At 36.5% G+C, this 22,791-nt stretch overlaps 1 protein-coding gene across 1 annotated transcript in view; it reads right to left on the minus strand.

Annotated features, from left to right (window-relative positions):
* The window catches only part of LOC140142625 (uncharacterized), a 38,597-nt gene extending 16,015 nt beyond the window's left edge, over window positions 1-22,582 (minus strand). Inside the window, exons 1-4 of the mRNA XM_072164629.1 lie at window positions 21,384-22,582; window positions 18,664-18,850; window positions 16,836-16,981; window positions 10,203-10,360 (exon numbers count right to left, since the gene is read on the minus strand). Of these exons, the coding sequence (XP_072020730.1) occupies window positions 10,203-10,360; window positions 16,836-16,981; window positions 18,664-18,850; window positions 21,384-21,474 (582 nt within the window). The 5' untranslated portion in view covers window positions 21,475-22,582. The remainder of the gene's footprint in view (window positions 1-10,202; window positions 10,361-16,835; window positions 16,982-18,663; window positions 18,851-21,383) is intronic.
* Between the last annotated feature and the right edge of the window lie 209 nt (window positions 22,583-22,791).

The raw sequence follows: 22,791 nt of genomic DNA on the forward strand, positions 1-22,791 counted from the left end.
TTATGAAATTCCTTTTTGACAGCTTCATATTAATCCTGATCAAAAGCATCCGCTCACATGTTAAAGCCATAATGTATGATCTTATAATATGAAATTAGTTAATTTTTTTCAAACCTGAAATTTTTAGCAAATTTGTAGTGTTTGCACATGTACCAACTTACACCTAAATGGAATGAGCCAAATTTGTTGTGTTTGCATGTCAACAGAGCAATTTTGACATGAAGGCATAATTATGACTATATGTCTGCCATAGAACTCCATGTTAAAAATGAACAAGATAGCTAAGTGGAGCTTCTTTCACTTAAAATGGACAGAGAGCCTTCCCGTCAGTTATTATTTCAGCGTTTTGGGAAAAGAATAACAAAATTAAAATTTGAGTAAAATCATAGATTATGGCTTTAATTTAACTCTTGATCTTTAACAACTTCACACACATCGGTTACATTGGGTGGGTCTCCATTTGTCCACGTAGTTGCCATAAGTGTGTTCACTTTTATTTGACCTTTTTAGCAGTTTAGCATTAAGGAGGCACACAGGATCACTAATTATCCATTATTATTCACCTCATAACTCGAAAACTATTTATGTAAAGTATATAAAAGTATACATTTTTTGAACGGAAATGAGCTCATAAATCCATTTAAAATGTCAGTTTTGGGTCAAAAAGTACAATTTTCGAGAAAATCCAAAAAACGGCTTTTTTGACCAAAACTTTTGGTCCGCCATAAAAAATTATTTGAAAAGGAAAAACTGTAAAACATGAATTTTATTAATTTAGACAAATAAATCTAGAAAGTGTTTTTTTTTTTTTTTGAAATTTTGCTTAGTTTTTAAAATATAGGCAAAAAATCAGTAAAAACGTGTGACCTGTGTTCAAATTTTTGAATCATGTGTGATAAAAAAAGTTCTAGGCCCTAATTTAAAAAAATGAAAAAACACTATCTAGATTTTGGCCATATCTAAACGTTTGACTTAAAAACTTACCTCAGTGATGCTTCATTTAGACGCTATGGCGGACCAAAAATGGTTAAAAGTGGTCAAAAGTGAACTTGCCGAAAATCACGATTTTTAGAAAAATATAGCGGATTTTAGGTCCATTTTTGAAGATTATTCCATAAATATATAATCCGGTGACTTGTGACGTTTGGTCAAGTTAGAAAATGAGAAAGGCGTCCTACTGCAGCAGATTGGCATTTTTTTGGTGATTTAGAAGGTAAAATATACAATATGACAAAATTATCCGTGCACATTCGGCAGATGTTTATCCACATGGTGTAGCCATTTTATTTACTGCAGTCTTGTTTCCATGGTGCAGCAGAGCTTCCGGCAAGGCCGCGGCGGCGTTTGAGGAGCGACAGGGCGGCGCAGTCAGGTTCGTGAATAAGTTGCACAGTGCATGGTCGTGTTGCCGCGAACGAAACCATGATTATTTAAGCACAATTTTGTCCTGTTCCATATAAAAAAAAGATCATGCTCTGTATTAAAATTTGCGGACATCAGTACATTAAAATTAGCATAGAATAACTGACAAGCAATTATTTTAGCAGATAATCAGGAAGTTTTATGAAATGAAGAATAAATTGAGACATAATCATGATAATTGCGATTTCTGTTTTGTACTAATTTTCATAATTTTGCTTTAAAAATGCAATGTTTTTAATTTATTGTTTTTGGTTGATTTTTTTTTTTTTTTTTTTTTTGGTGTTGACAAATATTGCATTTTATGTTCATTGTCCTTTTCTGAACCGCAAACATGAGGTTGTTACTACTCGTTGCTTTTTCTTTTTAGTTGAGAGGCACCACAGCGGCCCGTCCGCGCCGAAGATAGGCATTTTAACGCCCATTATAGCTAGGCCTACACCACAGGAATCCCAAGTAAAATTTTAAAAGATTCTGATGTGTCGCATTACTCAATATTCCGTTTTTGTTATTGTAATTGTTTGTTGTTATCATATTTTATTTTTAACTTTTTACGGAATATCAAACACGTACAAAAGTCATAGGCCTATTATAGGCCTAAAGCCACAATAAAGTTGTAAAATATTTTGTACCGCATAAAAAGTGAATAAAATACAACAACAAAAATTAAACAAAAGTGTGTCTGTTGTTGTTTTCAATCAAATAAACGTGTATTAAAAAGTGGGGTAAAAGTTGTAATATGTCTTGAATAAACTTCTTGTAAAACGGACAAAAAGTAGGCCTAGGCTATAATGTTAAACGGGCAAAACACGGAGAGGTCACAAGAAAACTGAAAAACACAGAAATTTACATAGCCTAACAAAACCGAATTTCAAAAGTAGAAAACGGAACACTTATGGCTTTAAATTAGATTGTGGTTATGCAGTAGGCCTACCGTATATAGGCATCATGCATGCTATAAAGAGCATTTTAAAACACTGCATGAAAACATTTACAATGTACGAAAAATGCTTTAAAGCAGTTTACCTTTTAAAGTATGCAGAAAACATTATAAACGTGAAAGTTGAAAGTCAGACAAACATTGCAAATAAAAAGGTATTCGGCCAAAACAAAAAAAAAAAGTGTTGTAAAACCAAAAGCTTTTATCGCAATCATGGTATATGGTAGACCTAATAGGCCTACTAATGGAAATGTACCGTAGTTAAAATTGGTTATGAAAAAAGCACGAATTTGCGTTTTCGATTATATTTCTCGTTTGAAATTATTATTTAGCATTAAAACATTCATGAAAATGCTTTCATAAACGCGTGCTTGCTATGCCGATTTCAAATAACGACATTTTTGACATAGAGTTGTAGGCCTATGCCTGGATGGTCGATATGATGTATTGAAATGTCAACGTTTTTGACATTGCGTTAATGGTCAATCAGGAGTAGAGAACGTTTAAAACGAATCTTAAATCCGTGTTTTAATAACACTTTGAAACATTATTCAGGGCCTTAGGTATCTAATATAGGCCTACCGGTAGTAACTGCTTGCCTACTTTTTATGGTCTTCAAAATGAAGACGAGACTGAACGACCGCAGAGGCTCCTGAACCAAGGCTGGGACTGCATAAAATATAAGCTAATATAATAGGTCTATATTCTTGTCCAACTATACCAACTTGGTAAATCAAATAACAACAATGAAATGAATGAATGAATGAATGAATGAATGAATGAAATAAAACAAATTTTTAAACATAAAATAATAAGCCTAATGATGTACTATACAGGCTAAGTCTAGCCTACTAGCAAAATATTTAGGGCCTACGTTTTCTATCGTATCTACCAGATTGCGTCATCATTCTTACGGGTAACTACTCCTTACAGATAAATTTCATCTTTTCAAGTTCAGAATGAAACTTGAAAAACAAAACAAAAACAAACAAAAACAAACAAAAATTCACTATTATGTTCATATAAAAAACCCTATAATTTATACCACTATATCAGCACTTTTTTGGCGAAATTTATCGAGTAGGCCTACTGGTTCTGGGACAGGGGACGGTGGTGGTCTGTCGGCCAGCAGTTTCGCAATGCAATGGTGCAAGCTTTACCTACCTTGGAAGAGATCAATACGATAAAATACGGTAGTGATCGCGATTGGCGACTCCAGCGCCTCAATCAGTAATCACCTCGCCCATCCAGTTTACCATGTGTGCGTGTCTTTGCTAGCTGTACGGCGCAGTACGCGTTACGAGAACGCGATCTATTTGCAGGAAAACAATAATTTATTTGCTTTTGCATTTTGACAAATTTTTAATGAAAAAGGGTCTTTAAAATAGCTTTTCTTATGGTTCAAATTTTAAGATTTCTTTAAAATCTATTAATGACAAGATAAAATACGGTTTAAAGATGACATTATAGTGATGAAAACTCAATTTTGGCTATGTAACACTTCAGTGATCCTGTGTGCATCCTTAACAGACACTGACTTCTTTAATGACAGGCTGCCGTGAACTGGCAGTTGATGTTACAATTCTCCACCAATGTGAAAGTGGATGATCTTATCATGGAAGACGGGCAAGTACCTATCAGCATGATCATGCATGAAACTGATCTTAGTTATGGCAGTGTGTGGAATATTATTCACAACCAACTGCACATGTCTAAGTTGTCAGCTTGCCAACTCCTCCCATAACGGCATGTACAGCATGGCCTGTAAGGGTCGAGTTTGGCTCTTTTCAAGCAGGATGAATGCGAATTTTTTTGTCGTCTGGTAGCTATGCATTTATCTCCATGATCGCGATGCCAAAGAAATGAGCAAGCATTGGAAACACACAACACAAGCTTCCCCCCAGGAAGGCTGAAGTGCAGAAGTTGCAAGGGAAGATCATGCTGTCAGTTTTTTAGAACTGTCGTGGAATCATTCTCACAGTATATACCTTGCAAAGGGTGAGACCATCAACAGTGCCTATACTAATGCACACTACACAAAAATTGCGAGATGCTCTGAAGAAAAAACACTGGGGTATGCTCACCAAAGGTGTCCGTCTCTTTGCCGACAATGCACCTGCTCGCTTAGCTCAAGCTTTGGTTATGGAGGCAAATCATTCTTGCCAAGTTGCCTATTCTCCCGATCTTGCTCCAAGTGATTTTTTCTTTTCCCACAAAAGAGGGGTCGGTGATTTGATGACACTGACGAAGTCATTCAATGGAACAGTGGTTTTCAACACAATTTAACAACTTCTACAATGGCGGCATGTGCAGTGTCAAGAAACAGTGGAAGAAATCTGTGACTCTGGATGATGACCATGTGGAAAGTCTAAAGGACTCTGAGATCTTCCCATCTGATGATCTCTTCAATGGCGGTCTATGGCCAGTCAATAAACAGTGGGAAAAAATTGGACAGTGACTATGTATAGTAAGTCTTAAGGATCACTAATCAAAATTAAGTTTTTGGCCCCTTTACTTCTAGGAGATTTCAAAAACTTATTGATACGCCTCTTACCTGTACTGTATCTAACCTAATTTAGCGCCATGGGTGATAGTCAGTCATTTTTACACAGAGATGTATCACATATACTTGTCTAAATCCTGAAAATTGCTGAGCACTACATATAGCAAAAGACATTAAACGGGAGCTTATCCTGGGATTATGCTATTGGATATCCCACCTAAAATTTTTGGGTTTTTTTGCTCTTTTTATGATCAAAATAACATCCATATAAATAACATATGCAAATAAAGTCATTAATATTCAAAAATATGCAAATAACATGAAACAAACTGCATGTATACATGTACAGTACAATCAGTAATTATAGTCTATCACTCTACCAAGCAAGTGAGAAGTTAAATCAGTTATTGTGAGGCTGCAGAGTGCATTAATATCATTTTAAGAATATGGAAATAAGCTCATTATTAATATATCAACAAAATATGCAAATACCTTGGGTACAAAAATTTGCAGCACACAAGGTGATTTTATTGTGATTATACGCTGGCGAAGTTACGTAATAAATCAAATTAACTACCATAGAAATAGGTCAAAACAATTTTGAACATATCGCACTTCACTACAAGCAGGTTGCATTCATCACCTGTGTATGTCTGCAATCATAGATTGAATACAATACTGGTCTTTTCAAAGATGATAATCTTACAGGTGCAAGTGATCAGCATGATATGGTTCAATGCAGAGGTACCGCGTGAACGTATCAGTGCAGCGTGGTATATTCAAAAATTGTTTTGACCTATTGCTATGGTAGTTATTCCGATTATTACGTAACTTATATGTGTGTATCATTCTACCAAGTTATTGTGTGTACACTGTACACTTGTAGGCTGCCAAGTAAATTATTGGAATTTCAAGCAAAATATGCAAATAAGCTCATTGATATTCATAAATATGCAAAACACTTCACACAAAACTATATGACTCATAAGGTTACCATACTCTATCAACGTACCAAGTTTGATTTGAAATTGGATGCATTGAGTATGATACATGAATTTGTCGGTCCAGCTAAAGTCTTTATATATCGTGCGAGACAAAGTCAGTTGCGATGTTTGAAAACTCTAGCGAGACTGATAAATTCATGACCATCTGAAAAATCCATCCAATTTAATCATTTGAGTACTATGTTCTTAGAATAAATAGCCTTCCGAGTGGTCAATTAATCACACATGTCTATGAGGCGAGATTCTGAAAACATAACAATGAAGTTAAAGCCATAATGTGTGATAAATACATATACTAGAATACCATGTAAAAGACTTTATAGCCGGAAGTGCTCTAATTACAGTAAAATTTAAGTTTTTATAATAAACAGTTTTATTCACCCTGTGTGCACTGATGGAGTGATGGCTGAATCGTTTCATGCATGTGTGAAGCATTGACGTATATTGTCTTGACATGCATTGTTTTAGTTACTTGTCTTAACAAATGTCCCAGATGCCAGCTCCACTCAATACGATCTGTGAGCTAATACACACTAAGAGACATTTTCTCTGAAAAATCTGTGAGCAATTGAAAAATTTGTGAAAAATCTGTGTTGGATTACACATTCTTCACAGATTTTTCAACCGAACACAGATTTAAGTCTCAGGTTGACAGTCTGCATTGACAGTTGTTATAGGTGCTGGAATGAAGTAGTGATTTTCTGTGTTTTACCTCATTTGCTTGGATCAAAATTTAAAAGGGACATGCTGTGCTCAGTGACTATAAATATTTAGTGGAAAACAAATAACAGTCTATTCTTTATGGAAATTACACATTATAGCTTTAATCGGTCATTGCATGTAGTCTGCATAGTGGATTTGTGATTTTACTCCCGCTAAGCCAGACACTAAACCAACCATAACCAACCAGGCATATGCACCATAACATAAAAGCCTCCCTGTTTACATGCACTTTTAAAGCATAATATGAAAGTATGTACATTTACGCACACTTATATTAAAAATACAGTGTCTGATGTCAAATAATCATAATCTTGGACAGAAAGATTTAGAATGTGATTTTATTCAGATATTTGCTTTCATTCTGTGCAATTTTCACCCGAAAGATTCTGTAGAGGCACTTCTTAAGGGAGGGCACTATAAATTAGGTCAAATACAATATTACAAATTTTAATAACTAACTGTTGAATCATCACTCCAATGATTATAGTTTTCCATGTAATTCACAATAAAAATAAATTTGCAGCTTTCAGTTCCTTCTCCAATTTTTGTTGTTTCTTCACATTCCATTGGTGAATGAAAATTGAAGATAAAACATAAAATGTGACTGGCTCATGGAGCTTGCACTATACTTGATTTTTTTGATATAGCTGTTGAACTGCTCACAAATTTCAGAGTTGGCACCTGTTTTCAGGGTAGGAACACGTTTTGCAGAGTAGACAAATGGACATTTGTGTGAAAATCCATGAAAGATATCGTGATAAAAACGACATTCACGCCAGAAATGGGGCTCCCTGTTAAGACAATACTCCTCTAACTGGCAGCTGAAGTCATAGAATATTTCAGATGGAGGAGTTTCCATATACAAAAAAGCTGATGAAAATGGATCTTTACGACCTTCGCTAGCTGGCACAATATGACATCCATAGCAATGACCATGTAAAGGATCAAACCACAGAAAAAGATAGGTCATTCCTCCACCTGTAGTGTTGTAGTAGCGTTTGCGACATGTAGTCTGCTTATCATCACTATCTTTGTCATTATTACAGCTGTATTTGGGCATCTCGCGTACTCTACCACCATGCTTTGTAAAGTAATAGGCACGACCCTGCTGGGGATTGTATGATTCTACCACACCAGATACATCGGGTGCTGCCTGATCAGCCTGATGTATTGCCTGGATTTTACCTATGATATATTGCAGAAATTTAACAACATGCTCTGCTTGCGAATTGCTGATGGCTACATGAAGTAATTTAAAAATTTCTGGTAGATGTGCATGGAGGGATGATGTGTTAATATGGTCTAAATTTTGTAAATCCAAAGAAAGTTGACGAGTAAAACGATAGTTAATTAAAGATGACAATGGATAAGTGGTAGAAATGAATTTCATGATTGGATTTAAAGCTTCCAAGAAACATGGGCTGTACTCTTTGTTAAGATACGCTGCTAATAATGGTTTACATTCATTTGGAGTGTGAGCCAGAATATGTTGCTTCCTTTGCTCTTCAGTTCTTACTTTCTTTTCCTGTTCTGTCTTACGTGCAGGTTTCTTTTTGGGAATGAGAAAAAGCAAGTCCTGCTGAGCAAGGATAATTGATTGCTTGTGGTTTGAATTCGTACCCTTTGAATAAGAAAAAAACTGGCGGGTTGTCCTGCTGTGTTGCTGCTGTATAACAGTCTCACATGTTGGGGACTCAATTGATGTTACTGAAGAATTCTGGAACAAAATACCAAGTGTTGTCCCATCACATGCCAACACTTTAGGATTTGTTCCACATAACTTGCACGTCTGACGAAAATCAGTTTTGAAATTTGCCATCCAAGAGAAAATAAACTCTGTAAATGTCTGGCGGCTCATAAAGTCAATGTCACGAGGATACTTACGAGACATATATTTACAGTAACCACTTAATGAAGTGGAAGAACCTGGGTTGGTAAGTAGGTTAATATAGTCCCATCCAATTTCATCACCACCTGCAGTACAGCTAGACAAAATGTGCACTCCATCTTGCTTACCACTGTATTCTACCACACACTCAGGATTGCTATTTAGGCATTGCCGATCACATATCCACACTTTCATGCGATTGAGTTCTGTATACAGAGATGTTGGATTGGTGAACCTTTTTTTGGTAATACCATTGGGGTGTTCATCATCAAAGTATTTCAATCCACATTTGCATAATTTTGTTTTGTCAAGGTTAGGTGATAACTCGTAACACTGGTCATTGCTTTCAAGGGACCAACGGCGCCTCATTGACTTGCAATGAACCAGAACAGGGTCATTTTCTTCTCTTGGAACATGTTTACTATGACACTGAAAATCCCATAGACCAGTATCAGTATCAAAATAAGAATTGATGTGTATAGGTTCTTCATCATCATTTTCTACATTGGCAACATTTTCCACATCTAAATCATCTTCACCATCATCTTCATCATCTTCACTTCTTCCCTCCAGACTAGGCAACCACTGCTCACTGTGATCATGCATGGACTTCAGATGCTCACAGTTGGATTCGTTGGCAATGTCCTTGAGTTTCCTAGTGTGCCCATGGGATGCACAGCATTTTCCATTGAGGCACGAAACCCTTTGTCCTTGGACATTGACAACTGCGCAAGATCTGATATCACTAGACAAAACAGAATATCTATGAAACATGTTGTCATTATCTAGACGCAAAACACTCACATGTATTGCTTCTTTGGACTTGCAAAGTTTGCGCCAAAGATGTGTCTGAGGAACATCAGCACTATCCACACTATTAGAAAATAATGAAGGCAGAAGTGGATCAACATATTCCTTCATGAAACGGATATGGCAACAGTTGTCATTATTTACGCTATTAAGAACATAATTCATATGACAATTACATATATACAAGGTATCACCCCGAGAACATTTCCAACGCCATATATGTACAAACTTGTTCTGGTGGAAAGTTAGCCTGTCAAGGTCAATGTCATTCATGACAACAACATCTAAATCAGAAGAATGAATGCGCCATTGAAACACACCACAGTCTGAAATCAACGTTTGGGCAAATCTGCTGAAAGGTGTTGATTCATCCTGTGATGAAGCAAAATCTGCCACTGGTGCAGGATGATTATCCTCAAAATGAAAACTAGCACCCTCAACAGATGACTTAACCTTTTTGGTTCTAGATAGCCCTTGGGGAACAGGCCTCTTGCTGGTACTTGGCATGTCTGTTACATTTACCCCAAGAGCTGTCAGAACATCTGCTAACTTACCCAACCGATAAAAATAAAGAACTCTATTTCTCACTGAAGTAGGTATATACTTTGACAATTCACAGAGACTTTCATCCTCTTCATTAATAGAGCGTGTACCTGTTGACATGTAATTATATATATTGATCCCATAACGTCGAGCAGGTGTGGAGTCATTAGATAGGGAATTAATCACAAGGAACTGATCCCTATGTGAAAGCCTTCCACCCTGGTACTCGTCTACATGTTCTGCAAATGATTTTAAAGTTGGTGGTGGTATACCATTGACTAAAAACTGGTGAATAAAATTCTGAGTGTTACTATATGTACCATTTCCAAAGTAAAAGTCATTTGACTCACCCAACTTAATGCCTGTACTTACCTGTTTTTTTCTGATATAGACCAGAAGCCCCAGGTGCTTGATCTCCGGCGAATCTGGGAGAGAAGAGAGGGACCTAGCCATGTTGTTGACAGATAATTTGTTGGACAAAATAGTCCTCCCCCATTGTCTCCCAGATTTGGTCTTGGAGGACCCTGCACCTGTAACATGGCAAGAAAAAGTAGTAATGCTAACAACTTCCTATATGTATGTTTTCAAACTGTATGAAATTTGCTATATTCAACTTCTCATTCCTTTGAGATGAAAACATTGCATCAGATGTTACCAGTTGTGATTGGTCCATAACATTTCTGAAATGTACAGTAAACATAGCAAAACAAGATAAATAATAATAAATAAATTTATTTAGATTTAACAAGTATTATTTTTCAGGTGACTAACTTTGGAATTAAAAGTGCTCAAACCCATTACAGGTGAGCGTAGAAACAAAATTTAGATTTAGATTTTTCCAGGATTCAAAGTGCTATATTTCGCTGCCTGGTGAATCATCACAATCAGATTGCATCGGCTAGGCTGGTTGCAGCCGAACCCAGCGCAAACCTATCCGCACTTAGATTGTAACATCCACCAATTATTTCTGCAGCTCCCCAAATTCAACTGGGCGAAGGAAATATATTGAAACACATTTCATTGAAATGAGTTTGGTTCTCTCTGTGCAAATGTAATGTAACTGCAAATCCCTGGACTACATGGTTTTATCTTTGCTAATGTGGTCCTACTTCATGTGGAGCTTTACACGTTATTCCAATATTTTCATGATCTTAAAGTAGGGAAATTGGATTTTTTTTCATAGAACATTAACAAGTTTGGTATCACTGGAAAGAGTGTTAAAAAACTATGAGAATGGTGAAAAAATGAGCTCAATAGCTTTAAGTATGGTGGAGTTAGGGCCATTAGAAATTGCTTGACAACCCTTTTCAACCTGCCAAAAAATGCTTCTCCCCCCTTGGATTGCCAAAAAACTTTGCCACCCCTATAATTCACCACCCGGGGTCAATTATAATTATTGCACCACCCCTGAAATAAAATTATATAAACACAGCCAAATTAAAAAGTCTCCAGTAGTTCCATCCCCATTTGATCAGAGTGTGATGAGTTTATGGCAAGATAATTCTATATAAATAAAAGGAAGTCGCTAATCTTGTCCAGAAGCAGGCTCCGAGATGATTTGACTTTCAGCTCTGATTTATTCGTACATTGATCGGGTACATATTGCCATAAAACCATCTGACGTTCATTTTTGCAAAACTATTCAATCACTATGGAAATAACAAAAACTAGATGGACCGCGGTTCTCGGATGTCGCGGTTTTCGACGCACAGCGTCGACCGTGATGCCTCCACCAAAGGGAGTGATGTGGAATTCACAAGTTGATACAAAGCATCAAGCCTAAAAGAGGAGACTGAATTTGACCTTAGATGACACCTGGATGACCCCAAAACAACCTTTCAATGACTCCTGGGTGACCCCAAAATGATCGCCCAAAAGTTTGGCTCTAAATGTTGACTGTACCCACCAAGTTTCATGCCCATATAGTAATTATACTAATTTGACCTCAGATGACCCCTGGTGACCCCAAAATGACCTCCCAAAAATTTGGCTCTAAATGTTGACTGTACCCACCAAGTTTCATGACTATACAATAGTTTTTACTAATTTGACCTCAGATGACCCCTGATGACCCCAAAATGACCTTCCAAAAATTTGGTTCTAAATGTTGACTGTACCCACCAAGTTTCATGTCCATACGACAGTTTTTACTAATTTGACCTCAGATGACCCCTGGATGACCTCAGATGACCCCGAAATGACATTCCAAATATTTGGCTCTGAATATTGACTGTACCCATCAAATTTCATGCCCATACGACAGTTTATACTAATTTGACCTCAGATGACCCCTGGGTGACCCTGGATGACCCCAAAATGACCTTCAAAAAATTAGGCTCTGAATGTTGAATGTACCCTCCAAGTTTTATGCCCACACGACAGTTTTTACTAACTTGACCTCAGATGACCCCTGGGTGACCCCAGATGACCCCAAAATGACCTTCCAAAAATTTGGCTCTAAATGTTGACTGTACCTACCAAGTTTCATGGCCATATGACTATTTTTGCTAATTTGACCTCAGATGACCCCTGCATGACCTCAGGAGACCTTGACCCACTAACCAATATAAACTTGTTCTGTCTGGGGTCAAGATGCACCCACTCACCAAGTTTGAGGAACGTGCGACCCCAGTCTCCGAGAAAAGAGGTAAATAAGGATAAAAATTCCCTCTAAAAGGAAAGCCAGCCTCAATGTAGAAGAGGTCTTGTAATTAGTTTTGGTCAATGTGAAAGGCATTTTTAGGATCACGCTTACATCTACATGACAGTCCACCAAACCATCAACGATGAGAACATGCACACTGAAACAGCAGAAAACATTAATTCCTAATCTCATGTCAACTCTTTTAATTCATTACATGTACTCCAAATTGTTCTGGTCTGTTTGTTTTGTTGTTGTTGTTGTTGTCGTTGTTTTTTTTTGTCTTTTCAGCTTTTTACCCACGATATCTCAATTTCCAATTTTGTAATACCAGAACTTACGAACTCAATATCTTCGCTTAGGAATGTCCGATTTCACTGCTTTCGATATATACACTGCGGTTTGAGCTAACTTACATGTACATTTTATTTTAAAATAACTTAATTAATTAGCAATGTATAGTTTAAGCCTACTATATTATAATAGATAGTGGCCAGCACATTTATAAAGGACTGGTTACTCACTACAATCTTCACTCTTAAACTGTGTTTTTCTGAATGTGCTGATCATGTTGATTGCTAGTCGGAAACTCCATGAAGCTATGGACATGGCATCTTACATACTCCATTCTATAACAGTCTGCCTAGTGCCTTGTGTGTTTTCTCTTCAATCATTTTGTTGAATGTAATTTTATGAATCAAATAGTTATGTGTCATTTTATTTATAATAAAGAAGTTATTAAATTAATAAAGTAAGACAATTTATTTATCTATAAGTGCATGTCAAATGGGGTACTTTGTTCAATACTATATGCATAAATTATGCCCATATTATAGCTAGGCCCTAAAAACTTTATTTTGCATCGGATTTTTCCCGTTGAAAAGACAAAACTGATGTTTATGATAGCAACCATTTCATCAATAACATTTTGAGTCATTTTTATCCATAAAACGACACAGGATATGATAGATAACTACTTTCACATCAATATGGTCCATATGATCACAGATTGTTGAGAATCTGTGATATGATCCGGGATATGATGAAGATTTTGATTCTATAGATCTGTTATCAACATGATATCACGCTGTTCAGTGGTCAAGGAGTAAGGACCCCGGTCAAGGACACTGATATGACATCATAGGTGTGTCAGATTTTCTTCTGCTGACCATATGATGCTATATATATTAACTATTATTGTTACATTTAGGCCTTTAAACTTTTAAAGTCATAATTAATTAGTTCAAACATAACTTTGGTAATACTCACTCGTTTTGTTCGTTGAAACTGCAAAACATACTTACTTTTCCTTACAAATCGAATTAAAATATTTTTTAAAAAATTCAACCACAAAAAGTTTTAAACAAAAGTCATTCCAATACCAATAAAAAATAATCTCTTGAGCAAACTGACCCCATCCCAGAAATAGGTACCAGCCCGATGGGCTGGCGAAAATGGGCCCTCTGACCTCAAATGACCTTTTACCTCAGTATATGACCTTGAACCTCACCCAAAAAAAAGTAGCCAGAGTTTTTGACCATGACCCACCTATCCTGAAAATCTGAAGTCAATCCGCCCATCCATGCCCGAGATATCGCATCCGGACGGAAGCACGGAAGGACGGAAGCACGGATATTGCAAAAACAGTATGCCTCGCGGTGGAGGCATAAAATGGTCAGTTGCTAGGCCGTTGAGGTCAATAACCGTATGGGTCAGGTCATGACAGCAAACGCGTCAAGTGGCGAGTCACGAACCTGTGCGTACACGGCACCATGGTTTCACACGCTTTACGCGCATGGTATGGGCGCGACTTAATGTTGGCTAACGTGGCGTATGCCTACGACGTATGTACGTGACTGACTTCTTCTGTGAGACAGTGGCGGATCCAGAAATTTGGGAAAAGGGGGTGGGGGGCACACTCGAAGTTTTTGCCACCACCTTCTTGAATGGCCACAAATCCCCATTGTGTCGCACGCTGTGCGGGGGTTGTGTCCCCTCAGAATTGGAAACGAAGTCAAAGTAAAGGCCTTGAAGCCATTTCGGGGGGATCATTGGGTGTAAGCTGATGAAAAAGGGGGTCATTGGGTGACAGATTTGCAAAAAAGTCCACTTTTCAGAGGGAATGTTAAAATGTAGCCAACAGGGACCGAATTAGTCGTTAACTGTTCAGTATTAGCTCGAAAAGGTTAAATGTTAGGGGTGGGTGAAAGTCCACAAATACGGAAATGTTTTGTCATAACTTTTAAACATGTTTCTTACATGTTTTATACTATTATAACCCGAATTGAAATGTTTTCTAGCAACCTCTTCTAACCTTAATGTTTTATGTTTGTTGGGATAAAGTTAAAATCAATCATTCTGTCACAAGCTGTTTCAAAAAGTAATCTGAGGGATTGAGTGAGTAGGCCTAACAACATTATCACAGGTCTGGATAATTATGTTTATCAAGCTAACATGATCATTACTATACTGGATGAATAATCTATACCAAGACACCATGATTATCATCACCGTTTACCATGTTTACTAACCACTCCCATTTACTAACCGCTCCCGTTTACTCAACTAGCAGGGACCAGCTGCGCTGGTCTCCCGCTTAGTTGTATAATAATTTCTATACACTTTCCTTGAAGGTTGATACCAAATTTGATATCAAAAGTTTAATCACCGTGAGCATAAGAGTCGTTGTTTGGAAATTCGTGCAATTTCAAAAATGACAAATTAAGAATTGACCACGCAAAAGTCAATGCATGGTATCAGCTTATTATGTGGCCTGAAGCAACCCGTACAGGGATCATTGTACACTTGCCTGCGCACAATTGAAAGAGCGGGGTATTTGATTTGCATTTTGACATGCATGGGTAAACCTTTAACCTGCCGGCCTATTCAGGCGACGTAATTCTTGGCACTCACGCTAGTTCCGCTACGTGATACAATTCCGTATGTCATTTTTAAAATTGCACGAATTTCCGAACAAAGGTTCCTTTGCTTACTATGATTAAACTTTTGATATCTAATTTGGTATCAACTTTCGAAGGAAAGTGTATAGAAAATTATTATAAAAATGATTTTGCCATAAACTCATCAAACTCTGCGTAAATGGGGATGGAACTACTGGAGACTTTTTAATTTGGCTGTGTTTATATTAAACTTTGTGAATACCCACAATTTTTACAGTGACACCAAGTAATGTCCTGATGCAATTGCATCGAAATCCACTACATTCTCTATACATGTAGAAGAGGCATTTTGACCAATTACTGTATAAGTGGTAATTTTCGTGTGTACAGTTATTTTCGTGATTTGGCGTGAGAGACACATTTTTGTAAATGTTTTTTTTTCGCAATTGCACAGTCTTTCCATATACTTGTAATACATTATTGCATATATTCGCAGGGTGTTATTTTCGCAATTGGAGTTCTAATCGCAAAATTTGCAAAAATAAAATCCTCGCAAAAATTACCACTTATACAGTAACTTGGAAACTGACCTCAAATGACTTTTAACCGGTCACCTTTGATCTACAACATAGCTAACATAATACCTCATTACTCATGGCACTAAAGTTGTGACCAAGTTATATGGACAGAGACCTAAAACTTTTGAAATGGGAACAAAACCATAACCATAATTTCAACAATGACCCAAATAAACTCAACATGGCCTTTGACCCCAAATGCCTAGGTACCTCTTGGGTACCCTCGCCATGGAATTTTGAACAATTTTGGAAAAAGAACTTTGACCTAAAATCATAGCTTATCTAATGCCTCTTTAATCATGGATTAAGTGCCGGGTGAAATTTTAAACACCTTAACTATAACTTTAATATCCATTCAGAACCTGGGCATATCACACTGTACATGTACGTACATCTCACTCAAATTGCTAAAATATATACATGCACATATATATGTGGAGGTTATCCATGAATGACCTCTGCATGTGACATGCGAGGGATTTTGCAGTACAATGAATTCTGTGTGTGTGCATCCTAGGCATCAAAACAGTTCAAATGGGTGCAACTACCATTTTGGTTCATTAGCGTAATTTGCGCTACTGTAATTGGTTGTTAGTGGGAAGCCTGCTCGATTTTTTAAGGTTAATTTTAAGTTTTAAGTTGCAATTGCTCTGTTACTTTTACAGATTGTATTCTGTATTTTGACGAGTTAAAAAGTTATGGTTTCGACTTTTGACTTTCACTAATAACTACATATACACCGATCCCTGAAGTTGCTAGATGCATACTTCATTCAGAGCATGCTGATGTATTTTGAATTTTCTATACCAAAATACTACATTCATGCCACTAAATCTTACTGTTTAAACACATAAACAAACAAAAAATTGTGGATTGATTTTTATACCTGAGGCTTCATCTTGCTTGTATGTGCGCCTGTTGGTGAGATCAGTAGGAGTCATGACTTCACATGATATTAAATTCTCATTCATTTCATGGAATTTTTCACCAACTCCTGCCAAATTCCCAAACTCCATAAATCGGACGTACACTCTGGAATGAGAATAAAACAAAGTTATGATGAATATAAAAGTTGTTCTAAACTTTCCAACAACGACATATATATTAAACAAAAAATTGTTGGTTCGTAACTGCAAGATCCCTTGGCCGACGCTGTACCTTTGTGGTCATAAATATTTTAAACATGTTTAGAATGTTGTAAGGAACATTACTGTAGACTATGCCATAGTCGAATTTTGATTTAAATAAAAAAATGTTATTATTTATCATGATAAATGCATCCTGTTTGAACTCAAAATTATACTGATACATGTGTATTATAATTAATAGTAAAATGGTCATAAAGAGTTTATATAATTAGTGACAGTAAAAGAAAAGTATACTTATGTTATTGAATGCAACATATCTTGCATAATGGCTCACTTTAATACTGAACAAACAGATCAATTCTGACAACTAGAATGCGGACGGAGAAGTGGAAAAATAGGGACAAGAAGAAGTAAGAAACGAGAGAGAAAAGGGGAAGGAGAAGGAGAAAGGAGGAAGAAAGAGAAGAGAAAAGGGGAAGACGGGGGGAAAGAGAAGGGAAAGGGGGGAAGGGGAGGGAACTGAGGGGGCAGAGGGAGAGTAATATTAGGGACGATACTGACATTTGCCCCCTGGACTGACAAGCAAAACCTAACCAAAATGGAACTTACACATAGATACACACCCCCTGCACAACATACACCCCGACATACAGAAGGAATACACTGTCGCAAAATCAACCTCCATGGCTAAAGCCAGGGGGATGAAAATGAAAAAGTATATGATGTTCTAAATATACAACATAATCTGTAACCTATAACTTTTTTGTTACACATATAGCTATATATTTTATAGCTGCGTAAAAATGTGACAGTTAGGAATCAGTACACATACATCAGTTTGAATAATTCTCATTGGCTATACAGATCTGCCACAAATAGCCATATGCGAGAAACTTTCTAGTGTAAACGTGTCCGAGAAGTCCTGTGTTTTGACTACATGTATGCCCATATTAAATTGATATTAGCCAATGAACCTATTGATAACTCAAAGTACTATCATACTGTTTAAAGGCCCATTCAGTGATCCCACGCAAGTGGAAAAAAAAATTAGAATTGTTTATAAATTGCTTAAAAATGAAGAATAAGCCATTCAAAAATTAACATTTTATCACTTGGTATTTTTAAAATGAAAATTTGGCAAAAAACAACGAAAACAGCAGCATTGGTGACGTTGAAGCCCCATTCAAACACATGTAGCTAATTTATACTGTCAGTATATAAATTACAGCTTCATGCAAATACCTTTTTTTTGTCTTAAATACACAGCTTTCTGCTGTTCACTAGCAGGCTATGCTAGCACATCTACGACAATGACAAAGGAACCAAAATCTGAATTTTTGTGATTTTTATGATCATCTGGATGTGCAAATCACTGAATGGGCTTTAAATCATTTGAATTTATTTTTGTTATAACATTGTTGAACATCATTTTATACTGTTCATACTTTTCCAGTTTATCCAACAGAAGAGACTAGAATTAACCTGACGAATGCACATGGGCAGTTAAGCAACTGTACTGTTTGTTTTGTCATAATAATCCAAGAAATTAATCTTGTGCTGTCCATGCACATTAACTTTTCCTCTCAACTTTTAAGTAACATCAATAATTTAAATGAAAAACAATACCTTTCTCCAACTTGGAAAGAGGAGAGGTATGTACCATCCTCCGTCAGTCCACAAGAAAAGGCATCAATAATGGAATTCTCCAAAGCAATGGTAGCCTTGTGCAATTCCTTGTAGCTGACTAGAGCAATGGCACAATCCTCCTCCTTCCCAATAACCGAGTTGCATGCCCTCAGCAGGCGAATGGGATCTGAAATCAAAATGGCAAGAATGATACAGTTATTACAAATGTTTTTCTGATTTATATATTTGAATTTGAAATCACACAATAATATATTATTGTTTTTAAAACAAAAAAATGAGAATGAGATAAAACCACTGATCAACTTAAAATCGGGAAGATTTAGCTTAAAGGTCCTTGACCCGATCGACAACATCATCCACCCCAATTTCTTTCATTGTTGTTTTGTAAATTTCCCATGTGTGGTTTTAACAACATTTTACATGTGAAACCCATTTTTAAATGTATCCTGGAATGCCTTGATGTTTGATTTCCTTAAAATTCTAAATTTGTTATTTCACACTCAAAATCCTGAAATAATATTAGTAATAATTGTCGGGAAGGTTTCTGTCCATTTTGAGCTGAAATAACACGGTAAAGTGAAAGAAACCCTACTGATTATTTTGGCTGTTTAACATCATAAACATGCAGTTCTATAGGACATAAAGTCATAACTTCTTGAATTATGACTTTATGTTGAAGTTTGCTCTGTTGACCTACAAACACAACACATTTGGCTGATTCCATTTATGTGCAAGTTTGGATTATGTACATGTACAAACATTGCAAATGTGCCAAAAAATCGGGTTTGAAAAAAATTAATCAATTTCAAATTATAAGATCGTACATTATGGCTTTAATATATTTATGCCCATGATCCTGAAAAAAATAACCATTTTCACTGTACCATCATTTTCAAAGAACATGTAACAAATTGATAATAAAATGGATATTAGGCCACATAAAGAGATTAATTTGTTTCAAGTCCGCCTCCCTCCTCATTCCTCACTTTCTGGGATCAGTTTTCATATTTTCAAAATTTAAGGTTTAATTTCTGTTATTTTACAAAGAATTTTAGGATTATAACAGGGATTTGCAGAACCGAAACACAGTTACTACACTATGTCATAATAGATTTTTGATAAATAAAAAATGTTATTAATTATGGGGATTACGATAAACACATTAAGTAGAGCTCAATATTATGCAAATGTTTATCATACATGTACATGTAAAGTATTCAATAAATGGTCATAAAAAGGTTAGGGACAGTAAAAGTAAAGTACAGTATATGTATGTTATCGAATGCAACATGTATCTCAACATGGCGCATAATTATAATGAGGGCTCATTTATTGATAATTCTCGTTTATCGATCGCAAAACCGTGAGTATGGAAGTATGTACATACATGTATGGTCACTATGATTGTGTTAGGGACAAAGTTCCTAGGCAAAGTTCTGCTCAAAAATTCAAAACACTTACATAGTTGGAAACATGATGCATTCACCAAGTGAGAGTTCAACTTTTGCATCAACACAAAGTGCTGCAAATTCCACAGATTCTTGTGTACGAGCTTGTTCGCTGTGGTTAGTGGTAATGGAACATGCCCGGAGAATAAAAATCGTCACAAGATCTGGGCGACAAATCACAAGCCATATCCATTTAAAAATTAGGCCAGAAAAGTAGATGGCTTTCCATAGACCCCATCTTTAAAAGCATATTTGAATGATAATCCAAAGAATTTCACTTGAGGATATAGCAAACAGAGGGAGTACGATGTAGGCCTATGTTCATTGAAAAGATCAGATGTAAACAATCTATCAATTGTAAACAAATGAATACAAATCAGTGTTTTAGGCCAAGTAAAATAAATACAAAAAAACAGTCCAAAAATTTAGGGTTAGGGTTAGCGTTAGATTTTCGGACTGATGGGGGTTCGGATTGACGGTGTTTCAGACTGACGGGTTGTCCCTAGGGGACTACATTTGTATAAAAACATACTCTTAGCAGGATCAAATTTCTATAAAAACATTTGTTTGTTTGTTTGATTTGTTCGCGTTTTTGATAACCCTGGATAACCCAAGAAAGCTTATTTCCATTGGGGTCCATTTGAATACCGGGACGGGTTGGGAACAGTCAGGGTTTGCACCCTACTCTTTTCAAAACTGGCTGCCAAATTCTAAATGAACCATGGGGAGAGCGGAAGTCTGAATTTAATCTACAGATGTTGCCAATAATATGATTTTCAGACTTTTTTTCCCAATTCAATATCCCAGCAAATCGCCACCACGGGAATTGAACCCGGGACCTCATGCACTAAAGGCAAGTACCCTAACCATTGTGCCACGCTCTAATGGGACTAGTTTTCCCTGGGAGTTTTGAATGTCAAAAGTCACACTTTGTCCTATTTCGTATCAAAAAAATTGCGAAAGTTTAGATACTGTAATCAGAAAATTTGGAGACTAGAATGGTGAATTTGATATCCCTAGCGGGAATTCCTAGAGAGAGTTATTTTTTTGGATTTGAAACTCCAAAAGTGGGAGTCTTGATACTAGTCTAGTGTCCCTAAAACAGATCAAGCATGGGTAACCAGACAGAATCCAAGAACCCCCCTCCCCCTGCCTTCACTACTCAGGCTTCACTAGCCTCTTTTAAGATTTCTATATTGTTAAACCCTTACATGTACTAGAACCAAAAAAGCCTACATATGCAAAGCTTACCTTGTTTTGCAGCTCGTTGCTCATATGTGTGAAAGAATGTTGCTGGGGCTGGAATACCACCGCCTTGTAATTCCGGTCGATTCATGGTCATGTAGGCTGTACTGTAACTTGGTCAATGTCAGAACGTCTGTTCTTTATTCGTGAGCAGGTGGTACAACTTGGTCAGCGTCACCAAAATTATGTCAGAATGTCTTGTTTTTCCCAACGACACTTAACTTGATTTGAAAGTAACAGCTAAATTATACTAAATACTAAAGTATGCTCCTGTCTTGTCAGAGGTTTACAGCACTTTACTGTATACTCAAGTACTCAGACTTTATGGTTTTAGATCCAAATGGAAACACCTACCCAACCCTACCCTAAACCTAATCCTATTAACTGACACTTAACCCTTAACCGCCAAAACCGAGGATTTTCACAAGCACTAATTGAACTACTAGTAGAACAACTTGTAGTGCAACTTGTACTATTATACAGTACTGTTCAGAAAGGTCCTTCAGCAATGTCAAACTATAAACTGCTCAACCTAATTATTGCGCAGAAAGAACTAGGTCACATGATGCTACGCAGAATGATCGGCAAATGAGGTGCCGATGTGATGATGACGTGATTCAATTAGCCAATAACAAGCCCACTTTTGTGTTTACGCTGTAAAAAGCACCAAATTGGCAGACTGCTGAAGAAACTAGAGTACTAGCTGATAGTACTTAGTAGTAGTATGTTGCCTACTTTTACTATATAGTTTCAGCAAAATAAGAAAAATGTTAGTCTATGTGGATCAAAACAAAACTCAATTATGGCAGCACTCACTTAAATAGGGTCAAAGAGAAATGCTAACCTGGCACTAGCCCAAACCTAATCCTAATAACTGACACTTACACCCTAACCCCAACACTAACGCTAAAACCCTGCATTGTCACTAATACGCATGTACTAGTAGTACTACTACCGTACTACAATATACTGTTCAGGGAGGTCCTTCAGTGATGTCCAAATTAAACTGCTCAATCCTGATCGGCGAATAAGGTGCCGATGTGATGATGATAATGATGTGATTTAATTTATTTTATTTCTTATTTATGGTATTATTAACTATGGTACTAGCAGCTGGTACATATGTTTTGCAGATTTCCTTTTACAAATTAAGGGTGCTGCTAATCGTCCAACACATATTATTTTACATAAGGCTTGACGTCATGCACATATATGTGATAGTTATTACAAGTTACTTTTAAAAAGATTATAGTATGGTACGTACCAGTAACCTATGTTTTGCAGATTAACCTTGCAAAAAAATTATATTATAGCAACGTACCAGTAACCTATGTTTTGCAGATTAACCTTGCAAAAAAATTATATTATGGTACCGTACTAGTAACCTGGAGTTCCTTTTAAAAAACAAGCATGC

Source organism: Amphiura filiformis, chromosome 20, assembly GCF_039555335.1.
Source record: "Amphiura filiformis chromosome 20, Afil_fr2py, whole genome shotgun sequence".
In the NCBI taxonomy this organism is placed as follows: domain Eukaryota; kingdom Metazoa; phylum Echinodermata; class Ophiuroidea; order Amphilepidida; family Amphiuridae; genus Amphiura; species Amphiura filiformis.